This window comes from Macaca mulatta, chromosome X (genome assembly GCF_049350105.2).
Source record: "Macaca mulatta isolate MMU2019108-1 chromosome X, T2T-MMU8v2.0, whole genome shotgun sequence".
Lineage (NCBI taxonomy): Eukaryota > Metazoa > Chordata > Mammalia > Primates > Cercopithecidae > Macaca > Macaca mulatta.
The window spans coordinates 44,116,393-44,135,083 of NC_133426.1; the positions used below are offsets into that span (position 1 = coordinate 44,116,393).

At 40.5% G+C, this 18,691-nt stretch overlaps 1 protein-coding gene across 1 annotated transcript in view; it reads right to left on the reverse strand.

Annotated features, from left to right (window-relative positions):
- Positions 1 to 4,708: 4,708 nt before the first annotated feature.
- EFHC2 (EF-hand domain containing 2) overlaps positions 4,709 to 18,691 on the reverse strand; it is a 197,292-nt gene continuing 183,309 nt past the window's right edge. The window contains exon 15 of the mRNA XM_077988768.1: positions 4,709 to 6,040. Within this exon, the coding sequence (XP_077844894.1) occupies positions 5,939 to 6,040 (102 nt within the window). The 3' untranslated portion in view covers positions 4,709 to 5,938. The remainder of the gene's footprint in view (positions 6,041 to 18,691) is intronic.

Sequence of the window (18,691 nt, forward strand, 5' to 3'; positions counted from 1 at the left end):
ACAGTCATGGTGTAAGGCAAAGGAGAAGCAGGCACCTTCTTCACATGGTGGCAGGACGGAGTGAGTGCAAGCAGAGGAAATGCCAGATCTCTTGAGAACTGACTCACTATCATGAGAACAGCATGGGGGAACCATCCCCCATGATCCAATTATCTCCACCTGGTCCCATCCTTGACACGTGGGAATTATGGGGATTATAATTCAAGGTGAGATTTGGGTGGGGACACAGAACCAAACCATATCACCATGGCGTTTGTAAACTGTCCTGGCACTGGTGGGAGTGTCTTCTACCATGCTAATGCATTATAATTGGCATATAATGAGCAGTGATGACGACCAGAGGTCACTTTCATCACCATCTTGGTTTTGGTGGATTTTTGGCCAGCTTCTTTACCACATCCTGTTTTATCAGCAAGGTCTCTGTGACCTGTTTCTTCTGCTGACCTCCTATCTCATCCTGTGACTAAGAATGCCTAACCTCCTGGGAATTCAGCCCAATAGGTCTCGGCCTTATTTTGCCCAGCCCCTGTTCAAGATGGAGTCGCTCTGGTTCAAATGTCTCTGACACTCCTAAGTCAGGCTTTCAGTTATTTATAGTTCATTATGCTAGGACTCAAAGTAGGAAGGCAGCCTCAGGCCAAATTTAGTTTAATTTAACAATTTATGATCTTGATAGGGGTGATGTATCGTGGGTACATACATATACCAACTCATCAAATTGTATACTTAAATATGTGCAGTTTACTGTTAAGTCAATAAAGCTGGTTTTTAGAAAGTTATTACTATTAGTAATATGCAAGGCACTATGGTTCTCAGACAATATGCCTCCCCTGGGTAATCTTATCCAAACTCACAATTACCATCCATACTCTGATGATTCCCAAGTATGTATCTCCAGCCCAGGCCATTCTGCTAAGATTCAGACCTGTTAATCCAGCTGCCTTAACATGGCCACTTATTAGTTCTGCAAGCACCCTAATTCAGCATGCCCAAGGCAGAATTTTTGATATTCTCCCTTCACTTGATTTTTCTCTCATGTACCCCAGTACAATGAAAGGCAACACCATCTATCCAGCTGTGAAAATGACCCAGTCATAATTTTGATTTCTTCTCCCTCATCTCCAACATCGCAAATGCATCGTGAATCCCTCCACTTCTCACCAACATTACATTAATCCAAACTACCCATCACTTCTCTGGCAACAGTCTCCTAATCAGTCTTCTTGCAGCCAAACTCACTCTTAGAGTTCACACACACAAAGCAGCCAGAGATTTTTAAATACAGACATGATCTTTCCATTCCCCAGATTAAAATATTTCAGAAACTTCTCATTGCCTTGGGATGAAGTGCAAACTCTTCAACATGAGTCACACACACAAGGTGGTCCCTATTTTTGTCCCAACTCCCCTCTAAAATGGTCATCTTTTGCCACTTCCCTTCTCACTCTCCTAGCTCCAGTCATAGTTAAAACTGGGGGTATTCACAGGCGTCTGAAATGGCCGTTCAGCTCCTGTTTTTTATTCAACGGGTGGCCTTACAGCAATAATGAACAGTGGTGGCACAGGAGAAAAAAGCAGGCAAAAGTAATTTTATCAAGTTCCTATTTCAGTCAGAGGTTCTTGTTGTATAGGCAAAGTAGGGAAAAAGAAACACAAAGATGACTTTGGTGGAAGTATTTCTAAAGGAGAATGCATTTTTATGTTTTCACCAAGCTATCGGCCCCTCTGGATTTTAATATTATAGTGGGGTCATAACAAGCATTTCCTCTATTGTTGGCTTTACACAGATGCGAAGTGGTGCTCAGGAAGCTAGGAGACTGATGAATAGTTGGTTTGATGTATTTGAATCATTCAGCACTTTGAGTTAAATGTGCATATTCTGTTCAAAATAGACAATGGGGAGGGGCAGTCCCCCCTTTCCCTCTCTAACTTGCATAACATCAGGCCTCACTGCTTTAACTAATGAGTATTTAGAAGTAAAGGCTCCTACTGATTCCAGTGAGTCATTAATTCTCTGCTTGCAGAGCCGCTGTGGAGTTTTTCATCAGCCACATTTTTTTAGCTTTTACCAAGTTGCTTCTGAGCCGCAGTGCTGACCCCTGGGCTCCTGTGTGTACCACACACCAGACACATAATGGGCTTGAAAGTCCCCTTGCAAGGAATTTTTCTGAGGACCAGGAACAAATTACAAAGAAGATGCATATTCTAGCCACTCCATTGACAAAGATGTCTCAGAACTCTTAGTTTTAGGGAACTTAATTGACCTTGAATGAAAATGTATATTTAAACCAATATGTATAACCTGGTAGAATAAGGGGAGGAGGTGAGTTACAAAATTCTCTTAAACTAATTGCACAGTCAGTCCTACCCTTTGTAATAATGAATGTTTGCTCCATTATCGCCCCAGGTTTATTATTTTCTAAATAGCCTAATTGATCTTGCCTCAGTGGGCTTTCCATTTTTACACATGACATTCTCTTGGGAATTGAAAAGCACGGTGTCTCTGAAGATGCTCAGTCAACTTGAAAACACTCATTTTCGAAAAGGTCTTAACCTGCCTTCAACTTGAAGCAATTCAGACTTTGCACAAACAAATATTAGAGCAGAGACGCATCACACGTGTATATGTTTCTACCATCACTGGGAAGCTGTTTGTCTGAAAGGTTATTTATAGACCATTTTTTAAGGGTATTCAAAATTCAGGGATCTATACTCATAACTAAAATGAATGTACATGTAATTGGAAGCATGACACTTCATTATAATGATTATAATGGTTTCTGCATTATTCAATATCATAAATATTTTGTGGAAGACCCTATTTCGTTATGACTCCAACTACTAAACTTACAGCTAAATCGTGTGGTGGAAGGGAAACGAGAAAGAAGAAATAAGTGGAAAAGGCTAGGAAACAACCCCAACTCAAGATAAATTCAAGTTGGAAAGGCAAGAGTTTTGTGTTTTGTATTGATTTGAGATTTCACTTTACTCATCAATAATTCCCTATTTGAAAGAAGGGAGGGCAATTTAAATATTCTAAACTCATGACTGAGGGGTCCATAAAGCCTGGAAGCTCTATGACCCCAAATAACCAAACTTCAAATACTCTAGTCTTTAAAAAATATAATAACAAGAATAGTAACTTGTCAGTAATTGAATCAAAGGCAATACAGGAAATAAAGTAGGCAAAATGTTTAAACTGTTATAAATGCTTGAAAGTTACAAAGCTCTGTATCTCCCCTCTGTTGTCTAAAATTATAACTATTTTAGTAAGCTTAAGCTAAAGTAAACCAATAGACTTACCCACATTACTTTTCAAGTGGTTAGGTAAAAAAGGTAATAAAAGGCAAATAAGTACTGCAAATTAATCCTCTGCTGGCGACAATACCTCACAACAGTGCCTCAGCAAACCACTTAATGTGAACTTCAACAGCTTTTAATCAGTTTTGTATGAAAAGACATGATTTGATTTGGGTTTTCAAATGGCTTTATCAATCATTCCCACAGTTCCAAGAATACTAAATAACAATTAGTTCTTAGGACAAAAGGTTTGCCTATATTAACCTTCAACTCACCCAGACATCCAAAGGCAGCACTTGCTTTTTCTTCAAAATGAGAGCATGTTAGCAGCTGAAAATATAAGTATATGGAAAGGTTGTGAAACTTCTTTCAAATTATTACCCTGGAACAATGACAATAGTTGGGATTTCTCTTTTGCAGAGGGAAGAGAAGAGGCAGAAATTCCAGCCCTCCTTCCCCCAAAATTTTAGTCTCGGGATTTATTGGTGCTGAAAACCACAGTTATCTACTGCTTGAAACCTAAGCAGAATGCATCAGCATTTTGGGACCACCTGGGACCAAGGGGGGCTGGGAGACTTCCAGATGGATTGTAAGACAATTCACTGATATTTACATAACGAGAATAAATGTTTTTCCTAAGATAGCATTTCCTTTCAGTGTCTTGAGACCACCAGCAAAAGAGGGAGGTACAGAAATTCTATTACATTAATAGTCTTTGTTTTTATGGCTTTGGCATTTATTAACTAGTGGGAGCTGTTTATTGGGTCATAAACTTTACTAATGGGGATATTATCTCTAAATTATAAATCTTGTTCAGTATATGGCTTAGTTATAAAAAGAATAATTATTTAAAATGTCTGTATGGCTGCAATGTATCATGTTTATCGGCATGAATCCTATAATGGCCATTTCATTGCTAATTGTGGGCTTGAACCAGAAACAACCAGAGCAGTAACACACATCTATGCAATAGAATAAGCAGTTGTCACCCCACAAACTCAGGAGCATTGTCATTGGTTTGCTTCCTTTTTCTCCCCCAGCTTCTCAAATGAACTACATTATAAGCCTTTACAAGGGCTAAATTATCTACATATTTAAACTCTTGAAGGAAAGACAACTGACTGAAGAGTTGAATAGGTAAGTGACGAATGTGTCAGCTTGAAAAGTTCCAGGAAAGTGTCATCCTTCTAAAAGCTTGCTCTCTGGGGAATGAAAAATCTTAAAGTGACAAAATGGCTTGGCACTGTCAGTTGCCTTAAAAAAAACCTGGGACAAAAATCAAGTAGTCAAATTTAGGATTTATGGTAGATAGTTTTGGTATATAAATTGAGTATACTAGTTTAGTGTTAAGTCCTGAAAGGGTTGGGGGGGAGCATCTATTCTAACAATAGCACGTGTGGAATTATTCTAGGTTTATATATAGAAATCGTTTATTGATTAACTTCAATTTTTTAAAAATGAAAGGGCCATTGTTGTCAAGAGTAAATTGGTACATTTGAGTGCCAAGAAGCCAGCAAGACACTGCTGCAAATGTGGAGTGAAAGAATAATGAGTCCGAAGGGTCCCTTGAGATGTCATCAGCTCCTCTTCTTCTCAGAGTAGTCCCTGCAGTTCCTTCTTGAGAGACCTCCATTGTCTCCCAGAACACCAGGCAAATGGATTTATGATACATAGCACCCCACATTGAACAATGGGATAGACGGGGATAGACTTCTTACACTGAATTCCCAGAGGTACATGGCTATGGGTTTTAATCAAATGTATACTACATGACAAGAGTTCTGCTGAAGAAAAATAAAAATAGAACTAGAAAAATGCAGGGGAAAAATGTTGTAGTTTCTGAATATTTAAACCTCTAGGGTGGGGCGGGTGGGATGTGTGTGTAAAACAAACCAAAAAAAAAAAAATCTCAAAATCTTCAGCTTTCACATTTGTAAATATTTTAGACATAATAAATTTTTGGTCAAACTATAATTATATACACATGCATATATTCCTAAGCTAACAAGCTGACTTTAGATAGAAAAAAGGGCATTACAAATATAAATACTGCATATGTTTCCTGTGTGTGTGTGTGTGTGTGTGTGTGTGTATGTTTTGGGGAGGTTCTTTTTCTTCCCATAGCTTTACTAAGTTTAAAAAATAAACATATTTACTCTAGAGAGGTTTAAGAATTATTTTGATGAGGTGGGTTGCTACAAAACTTAACTATATAAGTAATAAATGTGTCAAAAAGGTTTCAAAAATATTTAATAGAATCACAACTTATTGCTGTGATATAATTTGATTTTGTATTGTCATGTATAACTTTCAGAAGTTATTTTCTGTTCATATACTAATGAATCAAATTACGTTGGATGAAAAATTATCAGAAGATTTTTTGGTATTAATAAAATATACATATAATAAAAATATTCAACATGTTTTAAGATGGCATTTTAAATAGTAACAGTACGGCAGAAATATAACATGATGTTCTGAAAAACTAACATGACAAAATAGGATTAATTGTGATTTGTGGATTTCCATTTAATATAAACCTTGTTTCTTTTTTGTTTTTAATGAAATTATATCTACTAAAGTAAATGTGGCAAAATGAGAGAAGTAAATCAAAGAGAATTGACCAAAACTGGCATGGTTATTCCTCCTCTAAGCCAAACACATCCTTCAAAAGGGTCAAGTAGTCAATGTATTTCGCAGGAATAGGTGATGGCATGCCAAGCCAGATATCTTCACATCTCTAGAAAAAAAAAAACAAAAATGGATATGATTAGAACCACATTTCAAAGTACAGTTTTGAAAATTCAACACCGAAGTTTATTTTCAAAGGGAAAATTTCTACCATCTACTTCAGGTTCATAAAGACTTTGTGGTAGACTGGATACTTGTTCTTGATTCTTCATTCCCTCCCTGTATAAGAATTACGTGCCCACACTCTTTGTCATATGACTCTGCAGAACCTCCCGTGGAGTAAGAAGAGTATATTTTCCTGTTCCTTTGATATGTGGTTGGCCACATGACTGGCTTTGACCTATGTACTGTTAGCAGACATATCATGAACAGAGGCTCTAGTGTGCTGGCATCATTTGGCTTGGCCTTCTGTGCCTCTGCCATCACCATGAAAAGAACATGGCCCAGGATGCCGTTGTTTTTAGAATGACCAAGGGGGATCAGACCAGGCTGGACTTGCAGACTAAGAGCCAAGCTTAGCTGAATCCAGCCATGCTTCACTGACCTACATGCCCATAGAAAAGAAAAAGAAATGTGCCTTCTTGTGAACCACTGAAATTTCAGGAGTTGTCATGCAGCATTAATACAGTGATAGATCCTCCTATACTTTCTTAAGAACCCAATTTTTATTTTTATTTTATTTGTTTTAAGGCAGGGTCTCACTTTGTTGCCCAGGCTGGAGTACAGTGGCGCAATCTCTGCTCACTGCAACCTCTGACTCCCAGGTTCGAGTGATTCTCATGCCTCAGCCTCCCGAGTAGCTGGGATTACAGGCACATGCCACCACGCCCAGCTAATTTTTGTATTTTTAGGAGAGACGGGTTTCGCCATATAGGCCGGACTGGTCTGGTCTCAAACTCCTGGCTTCAAGTTATCCATCCACCTCAGCCTCCCAAAGTGCTGGAATTACAGGCGTGAACTGCCGCCTAAAGAACCCAATTTTTAAAATACAAACTGGTAGCTATACTGGCTGCTTGGTTACTGTTTCTTCCGTAAACAATGAAAAGAACACTGGATCACTCACAGTGTGATCTTGCAGATAAGCCACTTTGTGTGTGTGTGTGTGTGTGTATACATATACACACACAGATGCACATTGTATATAATATGTAAATATATGTGTATATACACACACACACACAAACTTTTTGAATATGCTGCAATGGTTAATTAATATCAACAGGAGGCAAAGTCCATATATATGCCTGCTTATATTTCTACTGTCAAGGTTAAAATATGACTGTCAAGGTTAATTGTTGTATATAAGAGGTTCTATATCTTTACTAGTGTTACATTAGTATCGAGAATCGCAAGGTGTCACAGAAACATAGGTAAAGGCTCAATAATTTGATGTAATGGAATTTTGGAAGCAAGCTGAGTAAGTGGTGTTTCAGTTGCACCTTATGGGATGAAAAACAGTTCAGCAGAGGGTTTAGGGTAGTGAAGGGTGTTCCAGGCATAGGGACCAGTGTAAGCAAAGGCCTGGAGACCTAAAATCTATTTTCAAGAAAGGGTGAGTAGCCCAGTGTGGTATGCGGCACATGGTGCAAAGTGGCAAGAGAGATGGTTAGAAGGAGAAGCTGGGGCCAAACTTCTGGCCTTCTGTGCTAGTTTCTACTTGAGGCTGTGGTTACGGGAAGTCACTGTAGGTCTTGGCCAGTGAAATGACAGAAATCTGATTAGAAACTGATTAGCTAACTTGCTGGATGTACAGAGAATGAAATGAAGTAAGAAAAGCAATCTGGAGGTGACTGCAATAATACCGCTGAAAGATGACTGTGCCATAACCAGGGCAGCTGAAGTGGGCATGGAGGACAGGAGCTACCTCTGAGAGATGCTGCTGCAGGAGAACATAAAATAGCTAGAAGGGGATCAATTGAAATGGTGAAAAAAGAAAGGTGTAGTGCTATGGGTTGAGTTGTGTCCCCGCCCCCCCGCAAAAGAGGTATGTGAAGTCCTAATCCCTAGTACCTCAGAATGTGACCTTGTTTGGAAATAGGGTTTTTGTGGATGTGATTAGGTAAATTAAGATGAGGAAAATGAGATCATACTGGAGTAGGGTGGGCCCCTAATTCAACATGACTGGCCTCCCTATAAGAAGACAGCCAGGTAAAGACAGAGACACACAGGGGGAACACCAGGTGACCACAGAGGCAGAGATTAGAGTTTTGCAGCTGCAAACCAAGGAACACCAAAGACTGCCAGCAAACCATCAGAGTCTAGGAAGAGGCAGGGAAGGATTCCCACACAGGTTTCAGAGAAAGTGTGGCCCTGCTGACACCTAGATTTTGGACTGCTAGCCTCCAGAACTGTGGAAGAATAAATTTCTATTGTTTTAAGCAACTCAGTCTGTGGTACTTCGTGAGGGCATCACTAGGAAACTAATACAGGTAAGGATAGTTCTAAGAACTCTAAATTTAATAATAGTTGACAGTATCTGTTATTAGTTTCCTGGGGCTGTCATTACAAAGTACCACAAAGGAAGTGGCTTAAAGCAACAGAAACTTATTCTTTCACAGTTCAGAAGGCCAGAAGTCCAAAACCAAGGTGTTGGCAGCATTGGATCTTTCTGGAGGCTTTCAGGGAGAATTTATTCCATGCCTCCCTCCTGGCTTCTGGTGGTGGCTGGCAGTCATGCCTTGGCTTGTAGGCATATCACTCCAGCGTCTGCCTCCAACTTCACATGGTGTTCTCTGTGTATACCAATATGTCTTCATGCGGCTTTCTTATCAAGTCACCAGTCACTGCATTTAGGGTCCACTCTAATCCAGCATAACTTCATTTTAATTAATTTTATCTGCAAAGACTATATCCAAATAAGGTCACATTCTGAGGCTTGGGGTAGACATGACTTTTGGAGGGGACAATATTCAACCCAGTGTAATATCATAAGGAAAGCAGGAAGAGTTTTAAAACATTTTTTAGTAGGAAAACAAGGCTCAGAGGGAAATTCTAAGTTCAGTTGTGGGCACTTTTTCTTTCTTTCTTATTTATTTATTTATTTATTTATTTATTTATTATTATTATTATATTTTAAGTTCTAGGGTACATGTGCATAACGTGCAGGTTTGTTACATATGTATACTTGTGTCATGTTGCTGTGCTGCACCCATCAACTCGTCAGCACCCATCAACTCGTCATTTACATCAGGTATAACTCCCAATGCAATCCCTCCCCCCTCCCCCCTCCCCATGATAGGCCCCGGTGTGTGATGTTCCCCTTCCCGAGTCCAAGTGATCTCATTGTTCAGTTCCCACCTATGAGTGAGAACATGCGGTGTTTGGTTTTCTGTTCTTGTGATAGTTTGCTAAGAATGTGGGTACTTTTTCTTTCAGGTGTCCATGGGACATCAAGGTGAAGATTCTGGTAAACATCTGTAAATATGGTTATATATAGCACAGAGCTAGAATCCAGAACTGTGCAAAGATATAGAAGTCACTGGAATATGAGTGACATGTAAAACTATGACAATTGACAACCCTGTCATAGAATCAGACAATAACTAAGTACCAGCATTTCTGATTCAGGTGTAAAACCTTAATTTAAGAGATGATTTATGATGATGATAAACTAGTTGCAGATTTGTGCAGGGTTATAGATAGGAATCTTGTAATTACCTAGTAGTAATAGGAATAACAATACATTTATTGGATATTTACTACATGGCTGATACTCTTTTAAGTGTTTTACATGTATTAAGTTATTTAATCATCACAGAAACCCCTTAAGAGATAAGTATTATGAGGATAATCTATTTACAGGAAAAGAAACTGAGACACAGAAGGATTAAATAGATTGTCTCAAGTCAAACCTCCAGTCAGTGGAGAAGCCTGGATTATAATAACCTGGGCAGTGGAGCTACAGAACTATGCTCATCTGCGGGGCAACCCTCCAGAGCTGAGAAGGATCTATTCAGAAGCAGCTGGCTTTCATCCTACACAGCTACATTTGGTCCTCACACTTCCAACAAGAAAAGTTAAGTACAAAACAAGGCAGTTCTTGAAGTGACACTACTCTTCTCTCTCAAGGATGCTGCCTCTCAGAAGTTGAGCCCAAACCACCAACTGGCAGTATGAAGAGTGAAATGACCATTCAGATGGTTGATGGCTAAACCCACTCCTAAGGGGTGTTTTGTGCAACTCATACCACATAGAACTTGGTAAAACGTCCTTCCTTACACCAAAAAGTAGTAAACCATTACACACACACACACACTAAACAATATATTTTAATCAATGAAGGCTAAGATCAATAGTCATTCAACTCCAGTATTTAACATGCCCTCAAAAATTTCATTACAAAACTTATAGCAATATTTGCTCTTAAGTGATGTTTGTAAATTTTATCTCAGTATAGAGAAATAGTACAAATATATGCCTTCAGAAATCACCATCCTCTAATAGGTCTTTTAAATAAAAGTTTTCAACACAGAAATAATGCATTATGTAACTCATATAAATATGATGAAATTATTCAGGGACTGGATCCTCTTATGAAACAGGTCAGGACTAGAAGATTCTGCCTCATAGCTTATGAGTTAGCAAAAGTGGTTTTGTTTTTGTATTTTTGGAGCAAGGAATTGTGATTTCAATGCTGACAATAAAGAGAAAATAATAGAACTCACAATGCAATCATGAGAACTCAAGAATTTGGAGATGAGATCAAATTTGTTAGCAACTTGGGCACAATGAAACTCAAGTAAATATCCATGAGATTTGGTATTAAGGATAATTTAAGATGAAAAGATAACAGTAGTCCATTTCTTTAAATCCTGACCACTTTAAACCCCATGACTCGCACAAAGCTCTCCTGACTACTCCGGCCCCATTGTGCTCTTTCTTTCGAATCAATGCCACTTCCCTTGATTATTTTTCCTTTTGTCACTCTTCCTTAGGTTCCAGGTGGGAGTGACTTTCTGTCCAAATACTTCATAAATGCCACAAGCACATTAGCAGTGCTGTGGGTCCATCTATTGCCAACTCCCATTTCAGGGAGATTTTCACACCTATTGGCTTAAAATGGACTAATGGAATCAAATTTGGGACCAAAGGAAGGTTAGGAAACAGGAGAGGTTTCCAAGGCTCAGGGGATGGGGTGAGGGGCATCAATAAAGTAGAGGGAAAGGCACTTTCTTCATAATTTTGTCTATAATTGGATCTACTTAAGGAATCTCATGGCTAGCCCCTTGGTAAAATGAAGACATTTTTGGCAACATAAGAAATCCACATACTACCACTGCCTAATTGTACTTTCTAATAAATCTGCAAATGTTCCAAATATTGTAGAATCTTTATGAAAATCTGGGCAGTGAGTTAAAATACTGTCTTCATTGACTTTTTATTAACCCTACACTATGCAATGCAAAGAAAACTCATACATATGGCTTTCCCAGCAGTGCATATCAGTTTTAAGTGGGAATAACTGTGTGGTACTTTTACAACAGGAGGAGTCATCCACAGAAGTTGATCCTGCCCATTCTGAGTGAGAACAAGCTTACTTGCATCTCTGTAAAGCAGATTCCCCTGGCAGTGCAGGTTTGGAATTTGGGATTTTAACTGTCTACGTGTAGCAGGCTCTGCCAGCACCCCTTCCTATCTCCTCATCCTTTCCACTCTGGAGCACATCAACCTGACTTCCAACGGCCAGCACCTGCGTTCCTTTGCCCTAGGGCTTCTCTTTGGCCTCTGAGGCTTGCTTTGGCTGCCCCTGTGGCAAGCCACAAGTGCCAGGGAATTATTTCCTTTGCTCCACTTCAAGAGCAGCCCTCAAACAATGACTGATGGGAGTTGATGGATGAATACCGCGGCTCCCTTGTACTTTGGGTGAGATGACTCTGAAGTATCAATGTTTCCCAGTTGCATTAAGCTCTAATCATTAGGTCAGGTGTGGGGGCTCACACCTGCAACTCCACCATTTGGGTGGCTGAGGTGGGAGATCACTTAAAGCCAGGACTTCTGAACAAGCCTGTTCAACACAGTGAGACCCTGTCTCTACAAAAGAAAAAAAAAAAAAAAAAGCAGGGTGTGGTGGTGTGGGCCTGTAGTCCCAGCTGCTTGGGAGGCTGAGGTAGAAGGACTGCTTGAGCCCAGGAGTTTAAGGCTGCAGTGAGCCATGATCGCGCCACTACACTCCACCCTGGGTGACAGAGTGAGACCCTGTCCCAAAACAAAACAAAACCTTCAATCGTCTACATCATCTACATTTGTAACTGGTTTGTTAATATGCCTTTAGTAGCTCCTTCCCTTCCCTTTCTCACTCTCCCACTCCCTTACTAGTGTTTTCACTTCTCCCCCCAAAATGATTTACACTTAAATCTTTGTCTCCAAGTCTGCTTCTAGAGGAAGTCAGATGTAGATTCTATGCAATTTTGCATTTATCAAAATTAAGAATATGTCTAAGAAAGCCACAGCACAGCTTGAAACAAAGCAACTTCCTGGCAAACTGGATGAATCCAGAGTCTCCAAGTGACTTCCAGATAACTCAAAAGACAGCACTCAAATCTCAGAACAAAATCTGATGTAATCTGGAGCATAAACAATACATGCCACGTAGTGTTTTCTGGAAGAAGGAAGAACTATGAAATGCAGAGTGAAATTCAATGATACAAAAATCAGGATTCTAAAATGTCTGGGAATCATTGTCTCCAAGAAGGCCCTATGACATCTTCCAAGCTGGCTGTCACTCGAGGCACTTAAGATGTCAAACCAGTTGGCAATAAATTACTCGTTCATCAGTGGTGAAAAAATGTAGCTGCCGATCTGTAAAATCGCACACCCTTGAAATGGGAAGCAAAGATGGCACTGGATGAAAACCCAGTAAACAGCAGCTGCCCAGTGAGAATAGCAAAGCTGTGTGTGAGCTAATGGGCCCTAGATTTATTTGCTTTGACATTTTTAAAAGGAAATTTAATTGGATTATGTCTCCTTCTTGTTTAAAATTTTCTACTGTAATACTGGCCACCAGATGCATGAGGGGAAAGATCGGGAGCCAATTAAATTCCATGCTTCACTGAAACAAGGTTATTTTTATTCCTCCCAAATGCAAGGCAGATAGAGTCATGTTAGTGATTTCACCATGTTACTCCCCTCTACTCACTAGGAAAAGGATGTTTCTATGAGAAAGATCTATAAATGTATGGAAAAGGCCAGTGGTGTATACAGTATTAAAATTGTGATTTTCTTAGATTTTCTCCCTTCAAATAAAGTTAACATGGCTTTAGAAATAATCTAATTAGTTTGACAAAATCATAAAAGCAATTAAATTTTAAGCAAATCAAATTGAAATAAATTTGGGGAAAGGATTTTGTGAATATTTCTTGAGATAATCAAGAGCATTCTGATAACATAAGGAAAAGCTCATATATAAAGCCAGAAGATTAGCTTATATTTCTATACATTTCTGTCTTTACAGCAATGCCAATATTTCATGATTGTTTCCCCTTTCTCTAGACAAAGCTTCAACAGAGTTGTCATCTGTATGTGAGTTGTAGCTAAAAGACAGGTGTAGTTTCTAAACAGAAAACCTCTCCTTGGAAGTGCAATGCAGGGCAAGTAAAGTTTTCAGGGAGATGTGGATTTTTGAGCTTCAATGACAGGCTTATGTGTACAATTCAAGTGGACATCACCTGATGCTGTAGATGAAAGTAGATTTCAGGAGTATCCTTTCCTACTAGGTTATTGCTCTGTGTTAGGTCAACAGTATGTGTTTGCCAGTTATTTTTTAAGTCTAAGAGGAATGGTTAACAACCTTTTATTTTGACTGTTATATTCAACCACAAATATTAGAAATAACTTTACTTATTTAAAAATTTGGCACCAGTCCCTGACTATATAATCCTCACCTTTAGGGATATCTCTGAACCTCAGCTTCCTATCTAGAAATTGGGGATAATACTTATTCTTGCAAGATTGTTGGGACAACAAAATGTCACAGGTTATTCCATGCTCTAAATACCAAAAGGAGAATCTCAACAAGGTGGGTGTCCAAAGACGTTTCCCAAGGTGTACCCAACTGCCCCCTACTTCCTGATGCCAAGGCCCTATATCATCCTATTGTGAAAGAGAGCACTTTCGAGCTGACTGCTAATGTTTTTTTTCACAGTGACGATGTTCATAAAATGAAGCCATATCCAATTTTTCTCAGAAATGTCAAAAGATAAGACGCCAGTCACACAGTGTAAGTTATAAAGTTTATATGAGAACCGATTTAGTGTTATTTTTTAAAACGTGACTTCTGAGATTAACCAGACAGGCTCTAAACAGTGGGACCTATTCTGCCAGTTTTACAGCTACCATCTGTGAGCAAACACAATAGAATGGAAATGGGGTCTCCAGGCCATGACAGCGCCAGGGCAACATGCTGAGACCATAGATAGTCACATAATGGAGTGAGAGTTAAATTACAGCCCCATGGCTCACCATGGGCTGCTGAGGGGCCAGGCAGAGGGATAAGCAAGGGAGTCCAATGAGAATCCAGGCTACAAGCCATTGGCTACAGGCCATAGCCAACAGTCATGATGGATGACAGCTTACATCCAACCATGTAGGAAAAACCTGTCACCAAAGGGCAGTAGGACTAATCAAAGCTAGACTAGCTATACTATAGTACTCTTTAAATTCTCCTTGTTTGTGGTTGACCCCAATTCTTACTAGCTGAGGCCACCTGACAAGCACATGTAGGGGAGCCACCTCTGAGTCCAGGAAACTGGTCCTCAAATCCAGCAGACCAAGCCCCAGAAGTAGTTAGTGTAGACCTAGCTTTTATCCTGGCTGTGGGGCTTGTTCTGAGCTCAAGGCTTTATTCTGATAACAAACAGATTGTGCTGGGTCAGTCTCCATTTGCCCCTCAAGATCCATTCTTTGCCCTTTTCACTCTGCTTTCTGCCCTGGGAGACCGACTCTGTGGATTGCATCACTCCTCAAGCTTCCTTGCTCTCTGGCTTCTGGGTGGGTTCAGCCAATGTGAAGCAGCATCAGGAGATCAGAAAACAGGATAAGCAAGAGGTCAGAGTATGGATTTTACTTCCCTTCACCCTGTTCCCTCCATGCCAGGCCATGGTTTGGGAGTGGCTATAGTGGCTACACTACTCTACCTGCTGCTATCGTCCAGCTCCTCTGCTGGGCTCCAATAACACCAGTCCCCCAGTCCCTCCCTGCTTCTCCCGTTCTTGCCAGTCCCTGAGTGCTCCACCCTCCCCCGCGTCCCCGCCCGCTTGGTTCCCTTAACCCTACCCACCCCATCAACAGTCCCTTTATCAAATCCATCTCCAGGATCCCTTTGAGTATGCTGCGTCTTTCCTGCTGTAACCTCACGGGTTTAGGGACTTAGCCAGCTCTGTCCCCTTGGCAGAGTAAAGCTTGGTCTGAGCCTGCTGAGTGGCTTCCTCTGATTGCCGAATGGTGCTAACTTCAAGATTCCCCATCACTATGCTCACTGTTTTGGAGGGATGCCCTGCTAGAACTCCCTTCCAATCTCAAGTCTTGTGGACCAGACCACACCCCTACTCAGCCTGTGGTTGGCTGAATCCTGTGGTCTTGTTCCTGGTTTCTGGCCTCTCCCTTCTCACCCCATGATGGTTAGTCACACTAGACTGGGAAGGTGTCCCAAATTTCCACCCATAACATCCATCCTATCCATTCATGCTGATGCAGACAGAATTAGAGTTGAATCTAGTACTGAGGCCTACTCAGCTTTCATCAGCCAATAAGTTTCTTTTCATTTCTCAGTAAGATTCCCAGTCCAGAAATGAGATCCTGCTGATGACAATATTCAGCCCAGGAGTAAAAATATCCAGGTTCCAGGTGGTGGCTATACTGGTAACTTCTACAGAGCTCTCTATAACACCTCTGAAACTTTAACCTGAGCCAGCCTGTCGGGCTCATATACTGGAGGAAGGGTGCAGCTTCCCAACTCTGGGGCCTCCATTTAAGCCTTGCTTCCACATAGGAGCTCAGCCTGCCATTCCTTGTTCTCAAAAGACCTTTGGTCTCATCACTTCACACTCAGGGCTGGGGTGCCTTCACAACCTGATGGATCTTACCCTGAAGCCCTACATGTGACTGGCTATGGAAGACTCCTCAAATGTTGGCAATCCCCAAAGTCATAACTGGGAGGTTTTCTCTGCCCAGTTGCGCCCCCAGGACCTACACATCTGGTCTGACTCCACCACGGTCTCTTATAGCATAACCACTCTCCTCTCAGTTCCCTACTATGAATAGAAGATTAGGAAATAACCAGGGAACCAGCTGGGGAGGAGGCTGTCACACTGCCAGGCTCTCAGTTGATACCAAGTAAAGTCAACAGGGGCTTCAAGAGTAGTTGGTTGCCAAGCTGTGATATACTATCCAGAATCCCCTTGAGGAGGGATTTGGTGGCCCAGCTGCTGGGAGTCCCCTTCATGGATTTCCTGAGCTACAAACATGTCTTGGCTGCAAAGAGCCACGCTGCACAAAGTCATATCTCTTCTTGAACCAACCCACCGGGACAAAGGCCAGGCCATTCTGGCCCAACTCAGGACAACGCTGAAAAGACATGCTAACTCCAGAGCTCCCTATGGGTTGGCCAAGGCTATCTTTGGGCTTGTATCACAGTTCAACTTCTCCCTCTGCCCACTCTTCTTCTTTTCCCCCACCTTTCATGGGAGATGATCCCAAGGACACTCTCAAATAAATATCCTACACATTAGACTCCATCTGCTTCCTGGAGAACCCCACCTGTGACAAACTCTGACCCAGCAGTTATTCAACATTATTAATAACATGTGAGCACACTTACATGGGTCAGTAGATATTATACTTTTTGCTCCTGTATTCTACCGAATAAACTATTCAACATTGTGCTCAAGCCCTTCATGCTAAATATTTTCACATGAGATTATAGACTCACTGGTAATATTCCCAAGCTATTTTATGTCTTTATGAAATAATAACAAGCTTATCAGTACCAGAGTGCTTCAAACTCTTTGGAATCTAGTTAAGTTCTCATTGTTGGTGAAATTGATCAGGTACCATTTTATATTTATTTTCTTTTCTTTTTTTAAGTGGCTGAAAAAGAATAGTCCTTTCCGAATGCCTCCTGCAGACTGAAATACTTCTAGGCTTTATCAGCAGAATTGATGAGGCCCTATGAGTAAAGTTCTCACCATAAATGAATTGCAATTAGAAGAACCTAGTGCTGAAGCCCAAGCTGTTTCTGATGTGACATTCCTGGCCTAGAACCATTCTCTTGCCATTAAGAATAGAATCTCCCATCTTAACCTTGGCAGGGACTGCCCAGCCCCCTGACTTGAGGAAAGTAAGACATCTCCATTTTACAAAAAATAATAGCATCCAACACTTAAGCCCTTACTATGGCAGAGGTATTGTGATAAGTGACTTGTGTATATTGACTTCCTTAATCCTCACAACCCTAATGGAAGTACTATTCTTATCACCATTTTTGAGATGGGAAAACCTGAAAGGTTGAGTAATTTGTAAAAAGTCACCCAGTTAGTTGATCATAGAGCTAAGGATTTGAACCAGGGTCCCTGTGATTGGAGACCTTCTGTTCTACATTGCCTCTCAAAAGCATCTGAGGTCCAGGGCTCGATACCTATCCCGGTTGACAGAGTTGAAAAGTGATGAAACTGGGGAGAGGTGATTAAAGGCAGAGTGGATCTTTGGCCATCCCATGCGGTGACTTCTCTTCTAGTGTGTATGGTGATCTTTTTGTGGGTCATGAAATCAATTTAATGGGTCATGAACAACATTCAAAAGAGAGGAGAAAAAGAGGTAGTGGGTAATGACAAAAAGGAAAAGAAAAGAAAGGAAGAGAGAAATGGAAAAAGAAAAGACTGTATCATACTACACCACATGTAGTCAGAACAGTATTAATCCATGAAATCTTAGATTCCGTTATATATGTGCATGCTGTGTTGTTATGAAAAAAGTATCTTTCTTACTGTAGGTTGTAGTACAAAAAGATGATTGGATCTCATTCAAACTCAATAGTCATCAGGAAAATAAAATTTAAAGTAGTAAGTAGTAAGGTATGTTTTCAGAGGCAAAATAAAAAACAACCTGGATGCCTGTCAATAAAGAGCAGATTAATAGAGCCAGGCGCGGTGGCTCATGCCTGTAATCCCAGCACTTTGGGAGGCCGAGGCGGGCGAATCACAAGGTCAGGAGTTCAAGACCAGCCTGGCCAACATGGTAAAAACCTGTCTCTACTAAAAATACAAAAAAATTAGCCAGGCATGGTGGCGTATGCTTACAGTCCCAGCAACTCAGGAAGCTGAGGCAGGAGAATCGCTTGAACCTGGGAGGTGGAGGTTGCAGCGAGCCAAGATCACGCCAGCTTGGGAGTGAGACTTCGTCTCAAAAAAAAAAAAAGAAAAAAAAAAGAGATTAATAAATTATTATATATTCACACTACAGCTATTAAGAATGGTTTAGGCCTATACATATTAAACTAGGGAAATTTTCCATGATTAAGAAAGAAAAGCATACTCCAGATAAATGCATGTGGTATAAACATATTTTCACACAATACATGATGAAATAAAACCCCCAACACAGAGGTAAACATTTGGGTGGTGGACTGAATGGAATGGAAGAGGAAAGAGAGAAGTAGAAAGTAAGGAAAAGAATGACAAAGGATTATAGCAAAAATAGGTATGTCCTA